At 42.1% G+C, this 25,243-nt stretch overlaps 1 protein-coding gene across 1 annotated transcript in view; it reads left to right on the top strand.

Annotated features, from left to right (window-relative positions):
- The window catches only part of smpd3 (sphingomyelin phosphodiesterase 3), a 59,199-nt gene extending 35,061 nt beyond the window's left edge, over positions 1–24,138 (top strand). The window contains exons 4-9 of the mRNA XM_022763007.1: positions 6,565–6,640; positions 10,100–10,261; positions 10,983–11,072; positions 19,512–19,575; positions 21,327–21,495; positions 23,286–24,138. Of these exons, the coding sequence (XP_022618728.1) occupies positions 6,565–6,640; positions 10,100–10,261; positions 10,983–11,072; positions 19,512–19,575; positions 21,327–21,495; positions 23,286–23,387 (663 nt within the window). The 3' untranslated portion in view covers positions 23,388–24,138. The remainder of the gene's footprint in view (positions 1–6,564; positions 6,641–10,099; positions 10,262–10,982; positions 11,073–19,511; positions 19,576–21,326; positions 21,496–23,285) is intronic.
- The last annotated feature ends 1,105 nt before the right edge of the window (positions 24,139–25,243 follow it).

The raw sequence follows: 25,243 nt of genomic DNA, 5'->3' as shown, positions 1-25,243 counted from the left end.
ATGTCAGTTACTGTTACAGGTCTATTATACACTGGTAACACATTTTGTACCCTCTGGGGTTCCTCGCGTCCAAAAAAGGACACACAAAGAAAATGCTATAAAATCATCATATATCAATATTTTTTTCTGCTTTTTTTTGCATACATCTCTTAAACCACTTCAGCTCTGCTCAAACCTACCAAATGTTTATTAGTTTTCAGGCTTTTAACCCTTTAAATGCCAGTTTGAAGACATGTTGCCTCTTGTTTTATTAAAAAAAACAACACATTAGATATTTCCCACATAATACATGATGGAGGGATGTGACATTGTTTTCTATCAGAGTCTTTTATATCAAGACATTTCTCAAAACCAGAATATGATCAGGGTGACTTTTGAACACTGGAAATAAATCATGTACTCATCCCGGCAGTAGCCCCCGTGGCACTCAAAATTTCCCTGGAATTTTCTAGTTTTACATTCTTCCTTAGATCTGTGTCTGTGAAGAGTGTTCTGCTGGTCACTACCCAGGATTGGAATGTGGGTTGTAGTTTATGACTCTTATCTAGAGAGGGGCAGAGGAAGGGAGCTTGGTGTGTGTGTGTGTTCATGCATGGCACAGAGAGGCCAGGATTCACACTTTAGTGTTAATCAGACCTTTTGTTGTTACTTGTCCTATAAAAGAAACAATCAAATATCATTGGACAGAGTCTTATTGTTACAAACTGGAGATTTTGCCTATATTCTCCAGTTGCCTGGTGTCCATTGGTTGATCCTCTGGAGCTGACCCTTTGACCTTTGGGTGGGTGAGAGCAGGTGATGTGAAAGTTGAAAGGCTGCATTCAAATCATGCACTACTCACTGGAATAACAATTACAGTATTGCACAGAGTCCTTAAAAGGAGCCAAGAGCTTCACAATCTCAGAGGCTCTAGGCATTCACTTCACCATTGGCTTGTTTCTTTCAAAAAGTTGTTCATCTCACTGATCATTGAGTCCATGGTGGGAATGAATATGCTTTTTGTGACGATATCCTTGCTGTGAACACGTGTTTGAATTTTGTTTCCATATGTAGATGTGACAAAAATTTTCATGTACACTGCTTTATGTGTGCTTGGTTTTTGGTTTGTAGATGATGGTGGTAATGTTGCTCTCATGACATGTTTCTATCACTGACCACAGCTCATTGAAGCTGTCCTCATTGCAATATTCTTCAAAGGTCTGTCTGAGGTCAATCTTCGGTCTCTCGAGCGTGTCAGATAAAAACACTACAAGAAGCCCGGTGAAATTCAAGTCAGTTTGAGAGCAGGGTCCTCTTGCCTCTGCAGTGTCTTTGGGTTAGTCTCTTATTACAGCATTCTTCAAATTATCTTTAATTAATCTTATATTTATATTATCTATCTCTGTTTTAAATCACATATATATAACATAAACAGATTCACTGGAATTTATATGAACAGAGAACAAAAACATACCATGAGTTCCAGGTGGAACTGCAGCAGGATCATCTGGCTCCATGTGATTGTCCCTCTTTCCGATTCTCTTTTATTCTTGTCTTCATCCCTCACATTCGTCTCTTCTTCTCCCTCTTCTCTAGCTCTCATTTCCTTATCTGTTCCCTCTGTGGCTTTATCGTTCTCCATCTGTCCTGCTCTCTCCTCCTTTTCCATTTCTTTCCATATACTCCTTCTTTACAGTCTACACAATTTTCTTGATGAATAAGATGGAAATGCCTCAAGTTTTGAAATTCCTTATATTTGGTTTGCACTGCAGGCCACATCAACTTCTCTGACCTACAAAAGTAAAGGTGTGAAAGGTTCTTATTTGTTACATTACTCTATAGGAGCATGTGGATAGTAAGTTGCAATGAAACTTTAAGATTTAACACGGAGTGATTTAAATGACTTAATCCCATCTTGGTCAGTGTATCCCCAGTGTGACAGCGAAGGAAGCAGCCTGTATTTTTTTGCTAATCAAACCAAGTCCTTAAACATTATGGATTCAAACACAAAGCAGTAGTGTTTGTTTAACTGTGGAACGGCGCACCACCAGTTGATCAGTAAAAGGCAAAATGCTCTTCCAAATCATGTCTGTGAAATGTGTTTAGTGAGGAACCTTTGGCTACACTGATAACAGACCATCATTGAATCAACTTTAGCATACATAACACTCATTACTAACTCTCTCTCAAATTAAATCGAAGGCAACTGGACTTGTATTTGTCTGTGGAAGACGTTTCGCCTCTTATCCAAGCGGCTTCATCAGTTCATCATGTATTGGTCTCTCTAGTCCGCACTAGTCTGACCAAGAAAATGGAGAAGGACCCAGGTATTTAACCTCTTGTGGGTGGGTCCACCAAAGTACCTGTGAAAGTACTGGTTTCACCTGACCATTGTTGTGGTCTCATGTGGACGACCGTCGTTAGGGGTCAGGTGACCCTGTTGTTGTCCCCTGTGAACGACAGTCGTTAGGGTCAGGTGAGCCCCTGGTGGATGACGATCGTTGAGAGTCGTCTGAGGTTATGTTGTTGACCCTCCTGGGTACCGATGAAAGGGCGACATTGTAGATGGGGGATAGATGGTGTCGCAGACCACCTCCCCTGTTTAGCGATGGCCTCTCCACTTTTACATAGATGGCTTCCTTGACTCCCCTTTCAAACCATCTGTCCTCCCTGTCCAAGATTTTGACATTGCTGTCTTCAAAGGAGTGTGCCTTTTCCTTTAGGTGGGAGTAGACAGCTGAGACAGGGCCTGAAGAGTTTGCCCTCCTGTGTTGGGCCATACGTTTGTTTAAAGGTTGTTTAGTTTCCCCAATATATAGGTCATTGCAATCCTCACTGCATTTGACCGCATATATCAGGTTGCTTTTCTGATTGTGTGGTGTTTTGTCTTTGGGGTGTACCAGATCTGTCGTTCACAGGGGACAACAACAGGGTCACCTGACCCCTAACGACGGTCGTCCACATGAGACCACAACAATGGTCAGGTGAAACCAGTACTTTCACAGGTACTTTGGTGGACCCACCCACAAGAGGTTAAATACCTGGGTCCTTCTCCATTTTCCTTGTCAGACTAGTGCGGACTAGAGAGACCAATACATGATGAACTGATGAAGCCGCTTGGATAAGAGGCGAAACGTCTTCCACAGACAAATACAAGTCCAGTTGCCTTCGATTTAATTTGAGAGAGAGATAGTCCAGATGACCTGGACGAATGAGAACATTCACAGACACTCATTACTAACTTAACTTTGTTTGAGTTAAATTGGCATGGTTGGTTAAAGCTCTGACTTCACCTGACTTCACTTGTTCCTCTCCTCAGTGCTATAGGGAGACTCAGTTAAGACTCAGACTCAAGTTAAATTAAGTCATTTGTAACTGCTGACTTTCTTTTTTTGTTTGCTTGTCATCTTTCTTTCAGTGATTTGACAGCTTAGTGTGACTCGTTTTACAATTACACTTTCAGGAACTGAAAAACCCTAGAAAAGAAAGCACCTAGCAATGGATCAAGCAACTGGATTTTAACACCAAAGACTTGGGACGTCACTTGGACTTGAACCTTTGTACTTGAAAATACTTGATACCGTCATTTAAAAAGTGTACCACAAATCAGTTCACTCATGAATAAACATCATCATCAACATTAACACTATTCATTCTTGGCAAGTCAGTACTTCATTACCCACATCCCCAGTTGCATCTACCACCAAACCCCATCCCCTAGTTTTTTTGTAGTACAGGCTCTGTCTTAGCCATTGTACAGCAATGATCTGTTTAAGCAGACGAGAGTGTTGCTTTGTCTTCTAAATAAGATGGCCATGTGATGCAATCTGCTAACATTACAGTACAGCAAAATAACATTAGTCCCTTCACTGAAAATGAACAGTTTCAGCCAGAAAAAAATACTCAATTACTCAAGTACTCAATGCAGAAAAATATCCTGAGAGCAAAATGGAGCACCCATGCAAGCAGAGGGATAATAAACAAACGCCACACAAAAAGGCCAGCTGTTCTCCTGTTTAATACAAAAAAAGGTGAAGTACTATGTTTGTTAGAGGATTATTCCTTGCCAGACAGCAAGCTTTTAGAACAGCAAATGTGAATGCTTTCATTAATTGAATAAACAGCATGTTGAGTTGCTGTTGTGTGTTGTGTTGCAACCGACAATGGCCTGTAGCATGTATGTATATATAAAAATGATGCAGTGTGAATTGTTACTGAAGTCGTAAATTCATTGCCAACTCTACAAAAATCCCTCCTTGAGGATGGAGCTATGTCAAGAGCTGTTCACCTCCTTTCATGGCTGTATTGTGCCTTGTTATAGATCTGCTCCACCCAGACGCTTTCCCACTTCAAGCTTAACACCCTACAATCACTATCTCTCTTTCTCTGCAACCATTTATTCCTCCTCCTCCTCCTCTTCTTCATCAGTCTGCATCCACCCACCAGCACTTCAGAGCTGCCAGCCTCTGCCTCGCTCCATGTCTTGTTTCTGTGATGTTTCTCAACACTGGTGCTGCAGGTATCTGATTAACCAGCTTTGCTCACACTCTGCTGCTGAAGGAACTGAGAAATTGAGGTCAGGAAGAAGTATTTTAAAATTTATAACATGTATCAGGACATGTTGAAATATCGTCAACTGTGTTTAGCTCACACTGATTGACTCCAAAGAACATCTGAATTGGGTTACTTGACATTTCAAATAACAGTTTCTGCTCTTTACTGGCTTAAATCCTGTGTTGTCCAATATAACTAAGAGTCAGAACTAGCCATGCTAACAGCTCTGTGAGGTTGTACTCTTCTGCATTTGAGCTAAATGCTAACATCATAGTGCTATCATGCTCACAATGCTAACACACAAATGTTGATAAGGTATCATTTTTACAATGTTCACTGTCTTAGTTTAGCATGTTAGCATGGTAAACATTCAAGTATAAATATTACAATTCATCCTGAGGATAAGATTAATTTGTGTACAAATGATAACTTTCATGGCACTCCATCCAACACTGAAGTTATTGGGATACTTCACTACAAACCAACAAATATCAACCTTATGAAGGCAAAGAACAAGTTAGGAGATGACCAAAATCTGCAAGATTAATTCTCTGGGAACTACAAATGTCTGTATAAAATTTCATTGCAATCCATTTTAGAGAGATCATGTGATCATGTGATCATTCATTTTAAATGATAGCCTTTTTCTTTTATATTTCATCCACAGCAGAAGAATTGGGGATAAAAAAATAAGACTCAATCAACAGGAAATTCAAATAAAATGCCCATGCTGGACACGCAAAATGGAGGCATAATTATAAACCATGGAAACACTTTTTAAGTTAACCAGGATATTTTTGTAGCGTACTTGTGTGTCTGTAAGTTGCACATTTACACCTACAACAGTCTTCAGCTTCTAGAGTTTGCAATCCAGTTTTTGTTTTCAGTTATAAAAATACATCCAAAGTTTTGTTTTTGCAGTACATATATGGTACACCCTTCTTTGTACATATAAATGGACTCTCATCCTGATCTTATATATGATTTTTTTTATGATAATCTTTTTTCACTGGTGATACGTCTCTACTTGACGGAAGCACACTGCATTCAGCAAAGAGTGGAGGAAATGTCTTATAATCAATAATAATTCAATAATTTTTCAAAAAAGGTCCCATAATAACATAAGCCATATGTTTTGACATTTTAAAGAGATCTCAGAATTACAAGAAAATGATTTTAACTTCTGTGATTTTTAAACTTGTTATTAAAGTAATCTTATATTGTAATTATGCCATTACATAATTAGTACGTAAATATTGCAATATTAATCCTATACCTATACCTATAACCTCCTTTTGAGGTTGCAGCAATCCCAATTGACACTGGTGTGCACCTGGACAGGACACTAGACTATCATACATATAAAACAGACAAACAAACAACCATTCACACTCACATTCACACCTGGATTGTGAGACTGCAGGAGGAAGCTGGAGTACCCAGAGGAAACCCATGCATGAAACCCATGCGCCCTAATAAGTAGTCCTGGATCATGTCATTAGGGGATATGGATCTCAGAATTCAAAACATATAATAATTGCTCAATTTTTACAAGATAAGGATTTTATAATAACAACTTGTAATTATGAAAATCTAATCTAATAATTATCCAATACCTTTTTTTTATTCTTAGAAGATCCTTATGTCACCTTAATTATGAGGTAACACAATACTATGTAATTACAGACATATTCATAATAGCATTACATCATTATTGTTCAGTTTATTTTTTCACAGGTAAATGCAATGCTCTTCTGTATGTTTACATATGGTACATATTTTTCATTCATTTCCTTTCTCCCAGGATGCTGCTGTAATGTCACACACCCAAACTGCTGTAGTAATGACTCTGTTTCCCTTCACGGATCAACAAAGTTTCACCTTGCCTTTTATGATCTAACAGGCACAGGTGTTGTTATCTGGCATGTTTTACATACTGTACATACAACCACTTGTTAAATGGGCTTTGATGTTGCTCGTTTGAACATGACAGAGTGACATCAAGTCATGTTTGTCTCTGGTCCCCTGCAGGTTCATGTGGGCACTACCCATCAGGAGCAAAGGGTTGTGGGATATCTCACGTGTACACACCTCCATGCCATAGAAGGTAAAGTAATATACTCTGCATTTGTCCAAACTCTCTCTGTCACTCTCTTTCTGTCTCTCAAACACCAATATACACACAGGTAAATGCACAAGCACCCATGAATGCATTCATTTGATTTCCATGACATTGCCTTTCACTTTTTAAGGCTATTTGTACGAAGAGTGGAGAACATCTTTGCTTTATGAGTGTGTGTGTGTGTCTTTGTGATTGTCTCTCACTAGAGCAGCCAGATAGCTACAACCATCTAACTACACACACATACACACACAGTGTATGTGTGTGTATGTCCATATAGCTAGATAAATGGATGCATCAAAACCCCTGCGTGCCTCCTCCTGCTGTTCCCATGGCGACTGGCTCAAGCTGTTTAAGGCGTCACAGCCCTATTTAAAGCCTCTGCTCGATGCCTCCCTCATTTTTTACAGAAGACACGTCTCCCCCTTCGCCTGCTATTCTGAGTTCCTCCTACGCTTTTCACAGGACTAAATATAGCAGAGTCAGAGCTGTTTCTAAAAATACATCACACATAAAACTTTTGGCGGGGAGGGGCTGGAATGTGGGCTAGTGCCTACATTTTAAAAAATACACAACCTATTTCAGATCAAAAAGTATCATAAAGTGCATTCAGAAAGTCTTCAGACCCCTTCTATTTTTTCACACTTTGTTATGTTACAGCAGTATGCAAAAAGAAAAATAATTTTTCCCTCATCGATACCCCATAATGACAAAGGGAAAACTGAATTTTAGAAAGTTCTCTAAATTTATTAAAAATTAAAAAGTGAAATATCAATTCTACACATTGACTGGAGTCTACCTGTGGTAAACTCAGCTGATTGGACATGATGTGAAAGACACACACCTGTCTATATCAGGTCTCACAGTTGACAATGCAGATCAGAGCAGAAACCATGAGGAGGAAGGAACTGCTGCAGAACTCAGAGACAGGATTGTGTCAAGGCTCAAAAACATTTCTGCTGCACTGAAGGTTCCTGAGAAGAACAGTGGTCTCCATCATTCTCACATGAAGAAGTCTGGAACAACCAGGACTCTTCTAGAGCTGGACCTGGACTAACTGAGACATCAGGGAGAAGCCCTAACCCTAACAGCCAAGGGGAAATATTGGCTCCCAAAGAGACTGCAATATCCCAGTTACTAGCACTGAGTGGGAGAATGGTGGCTTTATAACTGTGCTAACTGGTCTTTGAATTCAAAAAGACTGCCTTAATGCACCATTTAACAAGTTTTAAAATGCTTAGTGCAAAAGATGCACAAGTGCCATCCTTCAAAGTTGGACAAAAGAAGGCTGCATTCGCTATTAGAATAGGATTTTTGTTGAGTTACAAATATATAAATTGACATCATCATCCACACACAGAAAGCCAAGCTGAAACAAGCAAACATGCAGACACGAAGATGCACACAATATTCATGTATTCATAGGTAACTGTACAGCAAACACGCCCCCACAGCCTTTATCTCTAAGTGATTGAGTAACAAAAAAAACATTACATTTCCATGTACTTGAGCTCGGGCTGAGAGTAATCAAAGCCAAAGCCACCTACTCACCCACCAATATCTTGACACCTCTTTGTTTCTCACACTCTCCACTAGTCAGCTGTTATATCTCTCTCACACACTCTCACCCACCATCTCCCTCTAGTCACCTCTTCCCTTCTCTCTCTAACGCCAATATCTCTGATTTACTGGTAGGAGTGGACAGAGAAAAATGTTGCCAAAGCAAAATAGCACCAAAGGTGACTTTATATTATGTCACTAAAATTAGCAACATAATACATTCATGCAATAACTTAGTAAACAGATGTCATTAAGTATGGAAAGAAAACACAGTCAGTAAAATCAGGGACACTACTGTTTTTGCAGTATGTACTTCTGTCACATGGCAATACAGTAATTCTAAGTTTAATTAATGAATTATGAGTTGTATGCACATGCTGCAAAGTGCTTGACTGGAATTAATTGGTTGATTTTGCTGCTGTTCTCACCTGTGAGCTGCATATATGCATTGAAATACCAATGCATATACACCTACACATCTGCCTGGTAGCCTCAAGATGCTCTTCAATAATAATAGTTTTATCATATATTATTATTATCGCCATATAACATGTTTTACCCCTCCCCTTTTAAAAATGTAACACGTTTACTCAGACACATTTAACTGTTTTACTTACTTCTTTTATCTGAGAACATTTTTACACAGTAATTTTACTTCTACTGATGTCTTTTCAGTAAGTAAGTAGTAGTAAGTAGTTAGTGGCTGTTCACCTGCTGCAGTTAGTGTAGTATCTCGTCACCAATCAGTTTCTGTTACTGGTAGAGTTTATTGCTGCTTTGCCTGAAAACAGTTAATGTTCCTGTTTTCTTGAGTTTTCCCTTTTCTTTCACAGTGTCTAATTACCTGCCGTACATTTAAACTTACACTCGTTCTGCTCCAGCACCCAGAGCTCTCTGATCCTTTTCATGACTTTCACTAACTCAGCAGTTGTTTACATGCTGTTCCAATGTGCAAGTTACTTTAGCTTAGCAGTTAGCGCTGCCTTCTTTCTGTCTCCCTCTTGCATGGTGTGTCTTGGACAAACAAATGAAGTTATTCAGTGTAGAGGATTGTGATGTTTATTACATCTTCAGTGATGTCTGCTGTCTTACCTTCGTCACAGCTCTGCTCATTAACCGAAGCTGCTCCAGTCTGAGATTGTCTGTGTACACAGCAGCCTTCAGGGTTGATAGGCTATTACTCGTGACATGTAACCAATCAGATGGTGCTGTGGGCGTGACACTGCAACGCACGTTTGTTCATTTTACTGTCAGATCTGTCAGTGTAAGTCCTGTCACAAAAGTATGTTGTTACATGTCCTTGGGCATTTTTAAGTGGTTATATGGAAATTCTGGAGCGTTCTCAATGGGTATACAGCATATACCTGTGTATCACATAGACTACACCGCTGATAAGCATTCATTTGGAGTGTCTTGCTACCTGGTGAAAGTCCAATATACACTCTCCTACTTTTATCTCTGTTTATGGTTTAGCTTGTTTAGCTGCTAAATCCAACACAATGTTCACCAGCCCGTTGCTCACTCCGTCTGTCTACTGTTTGGTGCTGGGCAGGTTCATTGGGTTTATCATAGCTTTTTCATTAAAAATGCTATCTGCTGCTGATGGAAACAAGCTTGTTGAGAGTGGTGAGAGTGAACCACAAAAGTAAAGTTGCAGACCATAGAATCAAAAGAATGTACTGAAAGACAATTATTCACCCACAATGGCGATACTAAATTATGTTGTGAGGTCTTTGACTGGCCCTCTCTTACTCTCTCTCTTTGTAGATCAGTTCAGGTCAGTTTCATTCAGGCAAGCTCAGGTCACCTTATGGAAAGGACTTTGCATTCATTTGCTTCCTCTCTCTCTTTACTATACACACATGCACATGCACCCTCCACCAGGTGATGCTTCTGTACGATGTGAGCAGCTGGACCTGTTGCTCCGCTGGGGGGCTGAGTTTCGTCATTCCTCATCCCAACCACCTGAAGGAGAGAAGGTGCTTGAAGACCTGGTGGCCTTTGATGTCATCCTGGGAGACCTCAACTTTGACAACTGCTCTTCAGGTATGCAGTTGTCAGGGCTAAACCAATATATTCTAAACCAAACATGATTTTATGCCAGTCAGTTCACACACCAACCTGATGGAGGATTCATCTTTCCCAAGACGCAATGAATGTCTGTAATGTATAGTTAATGTAAGTATATGTAAAGCCTTCTATAAGTGTGCTAAAGGGTAGTTGCATGGTGCCAGGGTCTTGACAGTGGAAGCTAATAAAATAATATATAATATCTTTAGTTGAGGTGTAATATAGAAAGAAATGACTCATCAGTAACATTGCTTTTCCCTTATTAAGATGCAATTAATTTCTGTATCAGTATTAATACCACAGTTACTAAATAAGCTATTATCCTTCTTTCTACCTCATTGAAATATGATTGATGTTAATTTTTGAAAAAATATATGACTCACCTGTACCTTGATTATTCTTCATTATATGATTTTCTGGTCATTTACAGTTACTTATTACTGTGTGTTGCAAGAAAGTTATGTTTGATTTCATTTTAGTAAAAATTTGTCTTGCATCACAAGGCAGTGTTTCACGTACACAACAAAACAAATTTTATACTGTAAATTAGACATATTGAAGTATACAGTGAAAAGGTCATGTAACATCTTCAACAGAAATGTCAGTAATATGTTACACTTTTGTCATATTTAGACTAAAACTGTGACTGTGTAACCTAATATTGTTATTTTGTGTGTGTGCTCTTGTGTTTTTTCAGAGGACAAACTGGAGCAGCAGCATGCACTTTTTACTCAATACAAGGACCCATGTCGCCTTGGGCCAGGAGAGGACAAACCATGGGCTCTAGGTACGTACGCACACACACATACATACACACACACACACGTTCCTCTAGTGACACATCACATATACCATTACTTATGCACATAAAACATCTAACTCAAGCTTTCACAGATGAAAACTTTCAGAAACTGATCCTTAGAAAATTATGTTATACAGATATACAGATGTTGCTATACACACATAACCTCAGAGGCTCAGGAAATGTGGTGATCTATACAGTGCATGCAGAGCAGTGCAGACTATAATCTGGCTCTATCTGGCTAAATCAGGATGGATGGGTGCACTGTGTGAATTAGAATACACCCAGTATAGTGTGCTGATACATGGGCATTAGTGACGTAAAGACTGGAGGGTTTTGGTCTGGATATGAAGCGTTATTTAGGCCAGTGGTATTTTAGGGACAGTGTGGGCAGGACAGAGTGAAAGGGCTCGTTTAGAGAAGGGCTTATTTATTTGTACAGGGACATTTTGCACAGCCAGCCAGGGGAGCACATCCTGTTTGCTTGCTGTGGATACAAGGATGGGATTGGGGGGAAGAGTAAGAGTAGTATAAATGAGGGATGTTATTATTTACATGATATAATACAACATTAAATCAAAAGAAAGCCAAACAAAGCCACCCTGGGACTTTCACCCAGAGAATTATTATTTTTACCAGTACTAAAGAAGGCACTCCTTCGTTTTACAAAAGGAGCCAGAGACATGGTTCACGTTAGTTTGTTTGTTTTATTAAACATGTCAAAAATAGTAAAATTTGTTAAAAAAAAAAAAAAAGACATTCACACCAATACTTAATGGGAAGGAGGGGCTAGTCAGAGCTGAGGCCCACCGGTAGGTTGTATCCCAAACAAAGTCACTCCAGTCGCCCGTAACACCCACACACCCACTAGTGAAAATCAAGCCTGAGGTGCATGACACAGCACACAAGGAGATACCGCCATCGGAGACACCAATCCCACCACCTCTCAGCTTCTGAGAAGGACAGGAAAGAAAAATCAGTCAGTGGGGTTACAAAAACAAAATACCTAAACTTACAGAAAGCTGAATAAAGCAAATTTATCACTACAGGAAAATAAACAGAATAGGGGAAAAAAATCAAGTCGAACTAAACTTGAATCACAAAGTAATTACAAAATCACAATGATCTGCAATTTGCTCAAAAATAACCTCAATAAACTTAGTAAAATTAATAAACGAAACAAACAAAAACAACAAAATACTAATTGCAAGTTCCAGTTCAAATTTAGTTTTAACCAACAAAACAAGATAGGCAGCTAGGCAACAAATTAATGACATAATTGGGTCAGGTTACCCTTGTGGGGTGGTCAGACACAAAGAAAACAGAACGACGAGTGTAAATTACCCCCATCATCTTCACATCTACACGCTTTAGAATGGCTCAAGACAACGGAAAGCCACATCCATACACAGCCACACGACCAGAAGTCGAATGCTACAGCCAAGTAACACAAAGTAAGCAACACGAAGCAGAGCAGACCGTGAAGCAACTAGAGCATGTCAAGCTGGAGAAAAGCCCAAGGGAGGTAGGCAAGGCAGACCATCCGAGACAAGGCAGAAAATCCAAAGCAAAGCAGCAGCGTTTCTGAAGGTGGGTTAGCGTAGCCGCCACAGCTCCCCAATGAACCAGTTACCTGTATACCCTGTCATACGTAAAGGGAACTTAGTCTTAAGAATGGTGGCTAGAAAGAACAGAAACTGTCGCTATATGGCTCACATACCAATCAGACGGGGTCAGCCCTGTGTTCCCACAGCCCTATGTTCCCACATTTCTAAGAATGTTTTGAAAATTAGGCCCTGTTTTCCCACAGTCTTATATGTTCCCATAAGCCCATGTCCACACTAATCCGGGTAATATTTATCCGGTTAGCCCTTCCGTCCACATTAGAACGGTGAATTCCGAAACTGAAAACGATGCTTTACAAAAACGATCGCTGAGGTGGATAAATGTGAAGACGCCATGGAACGTGGATGCAAAGCGTTCTGAAAATGATTAGTGTGGATGGAGACTGTTTTCATTGTGAATGTGCATTTTTATATTTAGCCGGGTTAATGTGGACAAGGCCTAAGATTTTTCTCAAAAGGAAACCCTATGGTCCAATATTTCTTAACATAGGGCTGTGGGAACATAGGGCTGTGGGAACATAGACACACTCCCAATCAGACAGCAGCAGTTCACACACTCAGCAAGGGGGATGCATTTAATGCCATACCGCTACAATTATGCCCTGTAAACAAAAACAAAAGTGTTGGCCACACGTGCAGCATCGCAACTACTAGCAAGAGCAAGACCAGCTGACAACTACCTGGAGAGCCAAGTAGTTGAAAGCCACACAACATATCACATTGGTGTCAAACAGGGATGGAGCATTTCTCATACTGCTACATTGCTATGAGAAGAGGGGAAGAGGGAGGCAAAGAGAGAAGAATAGATCAATGAATCAATAAAAGAAAGGGGAAATTATCCCATTTCATAAAACTTAGTGCAGAGAGCCAGACTGCCAGCTATTCAGATGTACCAACAGTGTGTCGACAGATTTCCTGAAATGTGCTGAACTCTGAAAGCTCCAGGAATCTTCCACTGATACTGCCCTGCCAACCAAATGCAGTGACAACCTACAGAGCTTGTGTTGTATCTAAATCACAGGCAATTATGACAAGCCCATTTGATAGTTAAAAAGCAGTGACATGGAAGCAAAGTCACACAATTGAAGCTCTTAAAATTAAAGTACTCAGTAAAAACCTCATGCCATTGAGCATCTGTACTATTAATATGTCTCTTTTCATGTTATGTCTCTCAGTTCATGTGTGATGACAGATTAAACATGTCAACCACAAACCAAAACCCCAACAAGTATAGTAACTGTGACTTTCCATGTATTTTAGGAGTTGTGGTAAACATTGGTGTGAATGAACATTTTTTTTTCCCACACACACACTACAGCTTGTGGGTTACATCAGGACTTATGAGGACAGAGAAACTGGGGTCACAGTATATCTATACTCAAAGGAGCTGGAAGCAGCATAGCAGACAGGCAGCAGCTGAGTATGTTTTCTTAAACCTGCTTTTAAACTTGTGAAAAGTGCTGGCTGCACATCTGATGCCTACTAGGGCTCCCAACAAGAGTGAAATGACTGGAGTAACTTTAAAGTGTGCCTCTGTCCACATGCTGTATTTTAAACACTTTATGATTGGCCTCACATCCTCATTGTCAAAAGGGTCTGTGGGTGCTTGTCTCTCTGGCTGCCGATGATGATGTATATCAGTGGTTTTCTACAGTGGACTGTGGTCTGAGGACCATAAGGCAGAGATATATGTTCTCGGTATTAAATTCTGCTGACGCCTCCTTTGCTACGTCTAAAAAAACCAAGTTGTGCTTTAAGAGCAGCGATATGTTGTTCGAAGCATATACTAGATCAATGAGTAGGGTACAGAAAATAACTGTGGCCATATTTTCAGATATGTTATTGCGAATGAAAAACTTTCTCTCACCTGATCAGGTGCTGGCAACACAGACCCCCACCCACCACTTTCACAAGCACTTCTTTTTTGTTGCTCTTTCTGCATCCTGTAAATTTACACAACGGTGCAGCAAGATGATGTCATACTGTATATCCACATACATACTGTATGTCCTCTCACCAGTGCATCCCCTATTTTGACTCAAACATTTCAATCTTTTTCAAGTGATTTCACCTGAACATCTACAGAGTTCAACATGTTGACAGTATATTCAATCCTGCCTCCTAGAAATGACACTTGTATACAACTGAGCTGTAAACAGAAAGAGAAAACATAACTAAGACTGGATTAAGTTTTCTAATCAGGATATGTTGTTAATTTAGGTATTTGACAAGTCATAAATACACTGATGCTATAAATGTTCACAAACACACACAGTCATTGCTAGTGGATTTTGAACTGCGAGATCGGATGTTTTTGTATTAAACGTGAAGTGAACAGAACATGTTAATTTTAGAATGAGAGTTTACTCGTACTCGTACTCGTACTCGTCGTCTCCCACTCATCCAGATCCAGGTCGCGGGGGCAGCAGCCTCAGCAAAGAGGTCCAGACAGCCCTCTCCCGAGCCACTTCCACCAGCTCTTCCGGGAGAATCCCGAGGCGTTCCAAGGCCAGCCGAGAGATATAATCCCTCCAGCGTGTCCTTGGTCGGCCCCTAGGCCTCCTCCCAGTGGGACATGCCCGGAACACCTCCCCAGGGAGGCGTCCGGGAGGCATCCTCACCAGATGCCCGAACCACCTCAACTGGCCCCTCTCGACATGGAGTAGCAGCGGTTATACTCCGAGTCCCTCCCGGATGACCGAGCTCCTCACCCTATCTCTAAGGCTGAGCCACCCTGCGGAGGAAACTCATTTCGGCCGCTTGTATTCGCAACCTCGTTCTTTCGGTCATTACCCAAAGCTCTTGACCATAGGTGAGGGTTGGAACGTAGATCGACTGGAAAATTGAGAGCTTCGCCTTCCGGCTTAGCTCCCTCTTCCCCACAAAGGACCGATTCAGCGCCCGCATCACTGCTGACACCGCCCCAATCCGCCTGTCGATCTCCCGTTCCATCCTACCCTCACTCGTGAACAGGATCCCGAGATACTTAAACTCCTCCACCTGAGGCAGGACCTCCCCCCCGACCTGGAGCGGGCAATCCACCCGTTTCCGGCTGAGAACAATGGCTTCAGACTTGGAGGTGCTGATCTTCATCCCAGCCGCTCCACACTCGGCTGCGAACCGCCCCAGCAAGAGCTGAAGGTCGGTGCTCGATGAAGCTAAGAGGACCACATCATCTGCAAAAAGCAGAGACGAGATCCTCCCGCCACCGAACCCAAACCCCTCCACCACCCGGCTGCGCCTAGAAATTCTGTCCATAAAAGTTATGAACAGAACCGGTGACAAAGGGCAGCCCTGACGGAGTCCAACCCTCACCGGGAACAGGTCCGACTTACTGCTACGCGAACCAGAACCTTGGTACAGGGACTTGATGGCCAGGCCATCCACCCCATACTCCCAGAGCACCCCCCCACAGGGAGCCCCTGGGGACACGGTCGTAAGCTTTCTCCAAATCCACAAAACACATGTGGACTGGATTGGCAAACTCCCATGCCCCCTCCAGCACCCCTAGCGAGGGTAAAGAGCTGGTCCACAGTTCTACGTCCAGGACGAAAACCACATTGCTCCTCCTCGATCTGAGGTTCAACTACCGACCGGACCCTCTTTTCCAGTACCCTGGCATAGACCTTACTGGGGAGGCTGAGGAGTGTAATTCCCTGATAGTTGGAACACACCCTCTGGTCACCCTTCTTAAAGATGGGGACCACCACCCCGGTTTGCCACTCCAGAGGCACTGCCCCCGATGTCCACGCAATGTTGCAGAGGCGTGTCAACCAAGACAGTCCTACAACATCCAGAGCCTTGAGATACCCAGGGCGGATCTCATCAACCCCCGGGGCTCTGCCACCGCGCAGTTGTTTCACTACCTCGGCGACTTCTGCCCCGGAGATTAGATCATCCATCCCCAGGTCTCTTGACTCTGTTTCCTCCACGGAATACGTGTTGGTGGGATTGAGGAGCTCCTCAAAGTATTCCTTCCACCGCCCGACTATATCCTCAGTTGACGTCAGCAGCTCCCCGCCCCCACTGTAAACAGTGTGAGCGAGTTGCTGCCTTCCCCCCATGAGGCGCCGGACGGTTTGCCAGAACCTTTTTGGAGCCGATCGATAGTCTTCCTCCATAGTCTCACCAAACTCCTCCCATGCCCGAGTTTTTGCCTCAGCAACTGCCGCGGCTGCGCTCCGCTTGGCCCGCCAGTACCAGTCAGCTGATTCCGCAGACCCACAGGCCAACCACGCCCTGTAGGCCTCCTTCTTCAGCCTGACGACTTCCCCCACCCCTGGTGTCCACCAGCGGGTACGGGGGTTACCACCACGACTGGCCCCAGCTACCCTGCAGCCGCAGCTCGCAACAGCCGCCTCAACAACAGCAGAGCAGAACAAGACCCATTCGGGCTCAATGTCCCCCACCGCTCTCGGGACGCGATCGAAACTCTGCCAGAGGCGTGAGTTGAAAATCATCTTGACGGGTTCTTCCGCCAGGCTTTCCCAGCAGACCCTCACAACCCGTTTGGGCCTGCCAGGTCTGCACGGCGTCTTCCCCCGCCATCTGATCCAACTCACCACCAGGTGGTGGTCAGTTGACAACTCTTCTCCTCTCTTCACCCGAGTGTCCAAAACATAGGGCCGCAGGTCTGATGATACGACTACAAAGTCGATCATAGACTGGCGACCTAGGGTGTCCTGGTGCCATGTGCACCTGTGGACATCCTTATGTTTGAACATGGTGTTAGTTATGGCCAAACTGTGACTAGCACAGACGTCCAATAACTGAACACCACTCGGGTTCAGATCGGGCAGGCCGTTCCTCCCCACCACACCCCTCCAGGTCACGCTGTCATTGCCCACGTGAGCGTTGAAGTCTCCCAATAGGACAATGGAGTCCCCTTTCGGCTTTCCAGCACCCGTCCCAAGGACTCCAAAAAGGGCAGGTAGTCCGAACTGCTGTTCGGCGCATAAGCACCGACAACAGTCAGAACCCAATCCCCGACCCGGAGGCACAGGGATGCAACCCTTTCGTCCACCGGGGTGAGCCCCAACATACAGGCAGAGACCCTGGGGGCCACCAAAAAGCCTACCCCAGCCCTCCGCCTCTCCCCCGGAGCAACTCCAGCAAAGAGGAAAGACCAGCCCCTCTCAAGGACTTGGGTTCCGGAGCCGACGCTGTGTGTTGAGGTGAGGCCGACTATATCTAGCTGGTATCGTTTCACCTCTTCCACAAGCTTCCGCTCCTTCCCCGCCAGAGAGATGACGTTCCATGTTCCAAAAACCAGTTTCCGTAACCGAGGATCGGACCGCCAAGGCCCCAATCCACATTGCACCGGACCCCACTGACTCTTCCTGCAGGTGGCGGGCCCACTGGGAGACGAGCCCATTTAGCCGGTTCGGGCTGGGCCCAGCCGGGCCCCAACCCCAGGCCTGGCTCCAGGGCGGGGCTCCGGTATCCCTCCGGGCCGGGTACACAAGTTCTCGATCGTTTTACTCATTGGTATCTTCTGAACCATTCTTCATCTGGCCCTTCACCTAGAACCAATCTGCCATGGGAGACCCTACCAGGGGCAAAATGCCCCCGACAACATAGCTCCTAGGGTCATTAGGGCTCTCAAACTCCTCCACCACGGTAAGGTGACGGTTCAAGGAGGAGAATGAGAGTTTAAAAAATTTAAATTTAGTATAAATTAGTAGTACAAAGTATAGTTTGGAAACCAGCCCTCGTGTGGTCTCTAATATCAAGGATGAAGATGTTCACTGGGAAATGGTGTACCAAAGTTCCTGGCAGGTTGTATGCTGTGTACATAATAAATCATTGAACATCCTTTGTCATCACATCATCTGATAAGTCATGGATATCTTAAGTATTCCACTAAGAGAAAGAAAAGTGTGCCACCAGTCACATGGTTAAAGCTTTGCAATCTATCTAGATTTAGAGATTTTTTTTTTCAAACAGACTGGGTAAAATGGTTCAGGTCTTGTTACAGATAGTCCACTGAGCTGCTCTGGTTTCCCAGCTGCTCATGAACTGCAGGGAAGAGGAGGAGAGCTTCCAATACACTGAGCCTCATCTCCATTACAGTAAATAAACTACTTTCATTCCATGTATCATTATTACTAATGGAGGCAGAGGAATAACAAAACATAAGACACAGCGAGCAGAGAAAGCAGGAGAGAGGGAGGGAGAGAGAGAAGTCATCCGTAACAAGGTTTCGCTTTAATGACTATGACCAACTCTACATATCAAACAGAGGGAGTTCGACAAAAAGTCTGTTATGTTCTGGAGTTGAAGTAAATAAATACTAAATTATTGTTGATCCAGACGGAAGCTGTGGTCTGTGTGAGAGACTAAAAAGGAAAGACAGTCTTTTTCAGGCCCACTTGGTGGTTCACTTGGTGGAGTGCGTGTCATTTGGGCTTAGTCCTTAATGCGTCAGCCCGAGTTGCTGCTCTACTAAGTTTCTCTCTCAGTAAACATGTTACAGTAAATACAGCTGAAATCACAGCTGTCTTTGTCTTTCATTTATGTGTTTGGGGATTTTGTCAGACAACGTATGAGTTATAAAATCAGGATTTGACACAGGACAGATACTAGGTTTAGCCCTAGTCTTGTTTAAGACAGCACTTCATTTCTTTGTGGGATAGTCGAATATACTTCAGCCACAAGCTATTAGAAAAATGAAATAAAGTAGAAGAGTGAGTCTTGTCTTATGGGAGTTTTAAGGGAGACACTGAAATGATGAGTAGAGCAGATTTGTCAGTTGAAATGTGTATGACTGTGTGTAACTGTCTGCCCTGTGATTCAACAGGTACTCTTCTGGATCCCAGTGGCCTTTATGACGACGAGGTCAGCACACCTGAAAGTTTACAAAAGTGAGTTACACACACACACACACACACACACACACTCAATCAAACCCAAATCTTTACTACAACCAATAGAAGCTAAAAGCCAACCCATACCCTAACTAGCACTTACTCTGCACTTTCACTGCACTTCTTTACTTGAGCTCCTTGCACTTATATAGAGATAGGTCGCGTTTTGACCAAAAAGTACCTGGAACTTTAAGTTCTTTTTAAGTACTTTTCTTCTGGAACTAAAAGGTTCCTGTGGCCCACTGTTGTCTGCGTTTCCACCGCGGCCTTCCACCGGGAAAATTATTACTTGACATTACATTATTCACAGCTCTTTGAGGAAATAACATGACAAATTGCTTCCTATGTATATATATATATATATATACAAGACGCAGCATTTCATTTTCAAATACGGGACGATCCCGTATTATACCTGATGAGTGGCAAACCTTAGCCACTCTGGTTGTTGTGGTCCTTTATTTTCTGAAGTCCTGTTTCAGTTTTTTTTTTTTACCTTCTCCCGGACCTGTTTCGCAGTGTGGAAAATGTGTTTGCTCGCTCACTTGGTGCTCGCTCACTGCGGAACTTTAAACATCGTGGGTGAAATAAAATGCAGCGAGTACTCAGCCAGTCAGAAATGCTCAGCACTGCAGACCACAGACCCCAAAGTTCTTAACCTTTGGAAAGTACTACCCCCCGACCAGGTACCTTTTTGGGGGTCGATCAATCACCCCGGAACTAAATTTAGACCCTGGTTCCTGCGGTGGAAACACATAGTTCCTCAAAAGGTTCCTGGTTCCTGGGGAAAGTTCCTGTGGTGGAAACACGGCTATAGATTTAGTACTTAGTACTCACACCAAGGTCTCCTACTGCACTGAAGCTTTAGTGATGTCCCTCACTTGTAAGTCATTTTGGATAAAAGCATCTGCTGAATGACAAAATGTAATGTATTGTAACTAAAAGTCTTATTCCTAAAATGAAAAGGTTTACCTTAGGGCAAAAATAATGTTAAGCCCCCATAATGTAACTCTTTGATTAAATATAAATAAACATTTGTCCTGCCATACTTGTGAGGACTGGCTCATTAAACATGCCCTACCCTAATTGCTGGTGTACCCAGCATTAACCCAGACCACACCTTGACCTAAACCTCACTCTGCAGAAATGTCTTCATTCAATGTCTAAAACTTGTCTAAGACTCGTTTTTTTTATCTTATTTTTCTTTGTTCAATCTTTTTATTATTTTATTGTAATATCTCTAACTTTATTATCTTAATTAGGTTCATCATTAACTTTTTATATTACCTTTATATCTGACTTCAGTCAGTCAGTCAGAAGGTGCTTGTTCGCTTCAACTGCAGGTTTGTCGAACTGTTTATGACACAGGCATTACAGTAGTAACTGAATGTGTATGTCGGATCATGTTAAATCACTACCTGCCAATAGTTTGTAAGAAATGATGGTGGAAGCCACAAGAATGTAACGGTGTAACGGTGCACAGTCAGTTTAGATGTAATAGGTAACGCCGCCATGAAAAGCTTATAACTCTATTGACCTTTGACCTGAGCACTGCACTCCATGATTTGTGATTCTGTGCTCTCACTCTTATGATTTTGCTTGTTGCTGTTGTTTGTCTTGTTACTACCTTACTTTTCCTGTGTTTGGACTGTGAACATTCAGGGCTACATCCTCTGTCCTTCTATGTATTTGTCTGTCAGTCCAAACTTCAGTCTACTGATTCTCTCCCTACACTGTGTGTCTGTCAGAGTGATGGAAAATGAGGAGGGGAGGAAGGAGTACCTGGTGTTTCCTCCCAGTAAGAGCCAGTGTCCTGCCAGCAGTCAGAAGGGGAGGAAGATCCCGCTGAAGGGCAATGGACGCCGCATTGACTACCTCCTCTACAGCGACGAGGGCCTGCAGCATGACTGGAAACTGGTATGGTTTAGTAGAGGATAAGAAGGAAAATCTGTCAGTATTCAGTTATTTTCTTATTGTCAGCAGAACCTATAAAAAGACAAACACCAACAATGAATTGACACAATCTGTGTATCCAAAGCCAGATAAATGTTATTCCCCTGTGCCATAGTGCTCCGTTATTATTCAGAAACTATTAGCTGTCACCGAGCCACACTGCTGCACTGGGTGACATGTTCTTCTCCTACAATGAACAGAGGTACTGTAACAACAACAATACAGATATACCAAGTTAAAACCAAAATTGTTTATCTGTACAATTTCCACCATGTTAAAGGTTTTTTTGTAAAGCAGATATGAAAGATGGGATAGTTATGTAACATCATTTAAATTTGGTGATATCAGGTGAAAAGTTAAATAAAAACATAAAATATTTGAAGGTGGGTTAGGGTTAGGGAAGTCAAAGTCAAATCATTCAGTCCACCACATTAAAAAAGATTTAAGATAAGGTAATTTTTTTTTCCCTGCTTTCTTTTCTTGTAAATCATCTCACTATCACTTATGGGGGTCTCAACCCCCAGATTGGAAACCACTGTTCCAAACCAATGACAAATCTACAATTTCACTGACAATGAATAACAGATGTTCCAGCGGGCCTACTTCAACCAGTAAGTCAGAATCTTCCAGTCCATGCAGTATGTGGACACACAGAGACATGTAGACATGTGAATTCTACTCTACTGCAAGAATTCTGATAAACTGTGTGCTATTGTCTTGCCTGTTGTGATCTGCTTTATTCTGCCATGAATAGTTTCCTAGCTACAAGTCACTTGTCAACACTTGTTTTCCTGAGCCATGTGAAACATAACTTGAAGCCACAGGAAAATGTTTGACTTGTGAAAAAGATTTAAAAAAAGAAAAGAAAAAAAGAAATCTGAAGACATAAAAGCTGGAGAGGGGAAAAATGATACACAGCAACACAAACTGGGAAGGAAAGGAATGAGGGCAGTGCTGTGATGGCTGCCTGTCTGTGTGAGGGATTTACATAGAACATCTTTCTCTCTCCCTCCTTGTCTGTCTGGCTCGCTGTGTCTCTCACACCACAGTCACTGTATGCCACCTTGTGGCAGAATGTAGTAACTGTCAAATGAAACTGATCACATAGATTGTTGTTTTGCTTTCTCACAAACAAACCTCAAACCTCCTTTAATAGTTTTCACATTTCTTCACACGTTATGTCATCATGTTGTTTCTGTTTATTCAGTTGCTGTATTCTATACTTATTATATATCTTACAAAATATCAAAAATTAATTATAATAAATACATCAATACATCTCTGAATATAGTAACTGATAACAATGATAGATTTCCTTTTTCTTTTTGTAACTGTAGTGCCAACACTAGAAATAAGTTGTAGTAATAGCAGTATTTTTCGAAATAATAATAGCAGCAGTTGTAGTAATATAAAAATAAGTAGTAGTACTGTTTATCATGGTCTGGATAAGTCCCCTCAGTTCCAGTGAAGGGGAATGTTAACACTACAGCACACAGTGACACTTGTGTTCTTGTTTGGGGAAGTCTGGTTTCAACATGACAACATCCTGAGCACAAAGTCAGTCCCATTAGAAACAGTTTCCCAGTTTGGTGTGGGAGAACCTGACACACTGAAGTAGTAGCTGCTGTAAAACATGGAGGGTAACACTGTAACACCAAGTGGCTCACAGCTTTAAAGTTCTTCAGAATAAAAGCTGAGATTGTTGAAGTTATGATGATTCGATGACAATGGTTCTCATCTATTCCCCCCTGCAGGAAATTGAGGAGTTCAGCTTCGTCACCCAGTTGGCTGGCCTCACTGACCACCTCTCTGTGGCCATGCGACTGGCTGTGTCCACCGGGGAAGAGGAGCCTTAGGTAGATCGACCACTTGAAGCTTTTTAAAAATACTGCCATGGAGGAACGACAGACAACCAGGAAGAGGAGAAGAGGTTAAGAGTTTACAGATATGGAGCTGCGTCTGAGACACACAAAGCAGGGGTGGGAGAGGATTAAATGGACAGAGAAATGGACGCATGAATTAATGGAGGAGCACTCAGTGGATGAATGGATATAGTGCAGGTAGATAGAGCGATAGCAGGAGCAGAGGTGTGACATGAAAGACAAAGGAGGGGAGAGATAAGCAGGAAAATTCAGTGTAGAAATCCAGAGAGATATTAATTTTCCTGGGTAAACCACACACACACACACACACACACACAAACACACACTAAATATGTTACCAAACACACAAACACAAGTGATCAACATTGTGACTGTTGAACGTCACCTGGCCTCTCCGCTCCTGTCCTCAAACACTCCCTGAACCAAATTTGGAGATTTTTATTTACAGTAAATTGTTTCATGTAGTCAGTTTCCACACATTCCTTGTATTGGATCTATTTTAGCTTTAGTGTAAGTCAGATTTTTTTCATGATTCTACCTTCAGGGACAGCTGGATCCTCATCCTTTAGTGACTGTGTCCAAAAGTGATGAGAGTGAAATGTACAGCTGCTGACTGGCCTTTACACTGACCATTTGTGTCCTTGTGTTGTGCACCTTTCTGAAAGGCTATTGGTCAGTTCTGCTGTCAGTCATTCACCTTACTACTCCCACATCAGTCCCAGGAACCTGAACAAGTGTCTTTTTTTTCTAAAAAAAAAAAAATGAAAGAAAGAAAGAAAGAGAAGAAAATTCACATTAGTCTTTCTAAAAGGTGAAAAATAATATGATACAATTTCTATTGTCGCCACATTACTTTTTATAGGAAGTTTAATGCCTGTTTAATACTATATTGTGTGTTTCTAAAAAGAGGGAGGCTATTGTATAAAGGGATGAAACTGAAGAAAAAAGTTGTTTGATCCAGTGAAATGCATATAGCATGTTTTTCATGATTGATGACAATTCTATGACTAACGGACATTTTAGTGGGAACCAAGGCTTTGATGCATGATGGAAATGGTATCAGTTTACAACTTTAATATAGCCACTCGATAAACTTGCTTGCTTGAATCTGGATGCCTGATGAGTCTGAAACACACACCAATTGTAGGCCAGTGTGGCATGTGTGCATGTGAGACTCCACCCTGTTGATGAAACCTAACACATACAAAGGTGTGCACAGAAAAACATACTCAGTATTTACTTAAAGTAGAAACAGATTTCATGTACAGAGCTGCCAGGTGATGTAACATTCCCTCTGCTCTTGAAATGACACCTCAGCCGTCTCCAGGAGAGAAGCTATTATCAGCTTGTTAGTTAACAGACCACTGTACCTATCTGGTTGGTGAGCCATTACTGTGTTGTTTTTGGTGTGAGCACAGCCAGTTGTCCAATGGATCACAATTGATGGCAACTGCAAAACCTCATAATACAGACTATGAAGACCTACAAGCTGCACACACCTGGACAACAAGTTTATCTAAACACATTTTATCAAGTTCCCAAACTGACAGCCCACCCGCAAATATACAGAATTCATGCAGCGAAAGGCTAATAAATAAACACACAAACACACAAAGCAGTGTAATAACAATGCAACACAAAAAGTGTATTCAGACTGAAAGCAAGAAAAACTTTACAGACAATGCAATTGGATATCAATAACTTTCGAAGATGTGGGTGAATGAGACAAGATGCATCTGACCAAGTTATCAATTTTTCAACTTAAGAGAAAGGTTTGCATTTATACCAAAACTTCATGAACAAACAGGAAGACAAGGAGAACAGACACA

The sequence above is a fragment of the Seriola dumerili genome, unplaced genomic scaffold (assembly GCF_002260705.1).
Source record: "Seriola dumerili isolate Sdu_G_001 unplaced genomic scaffold, Sdu_1.0 BDQW01000465.1, whole genome shotgun sequence".
Lineage (NCBI taxonomy): Eukaryota > Metazoa > Chordata > Actinopteri > Carangiformes > Carangidae > Seriola > Seriola dumerili.
Note: the sequence above shows the minus strand (reverse complement) of the source record. Positions and strands in the feature narration are given on the sequence as shown.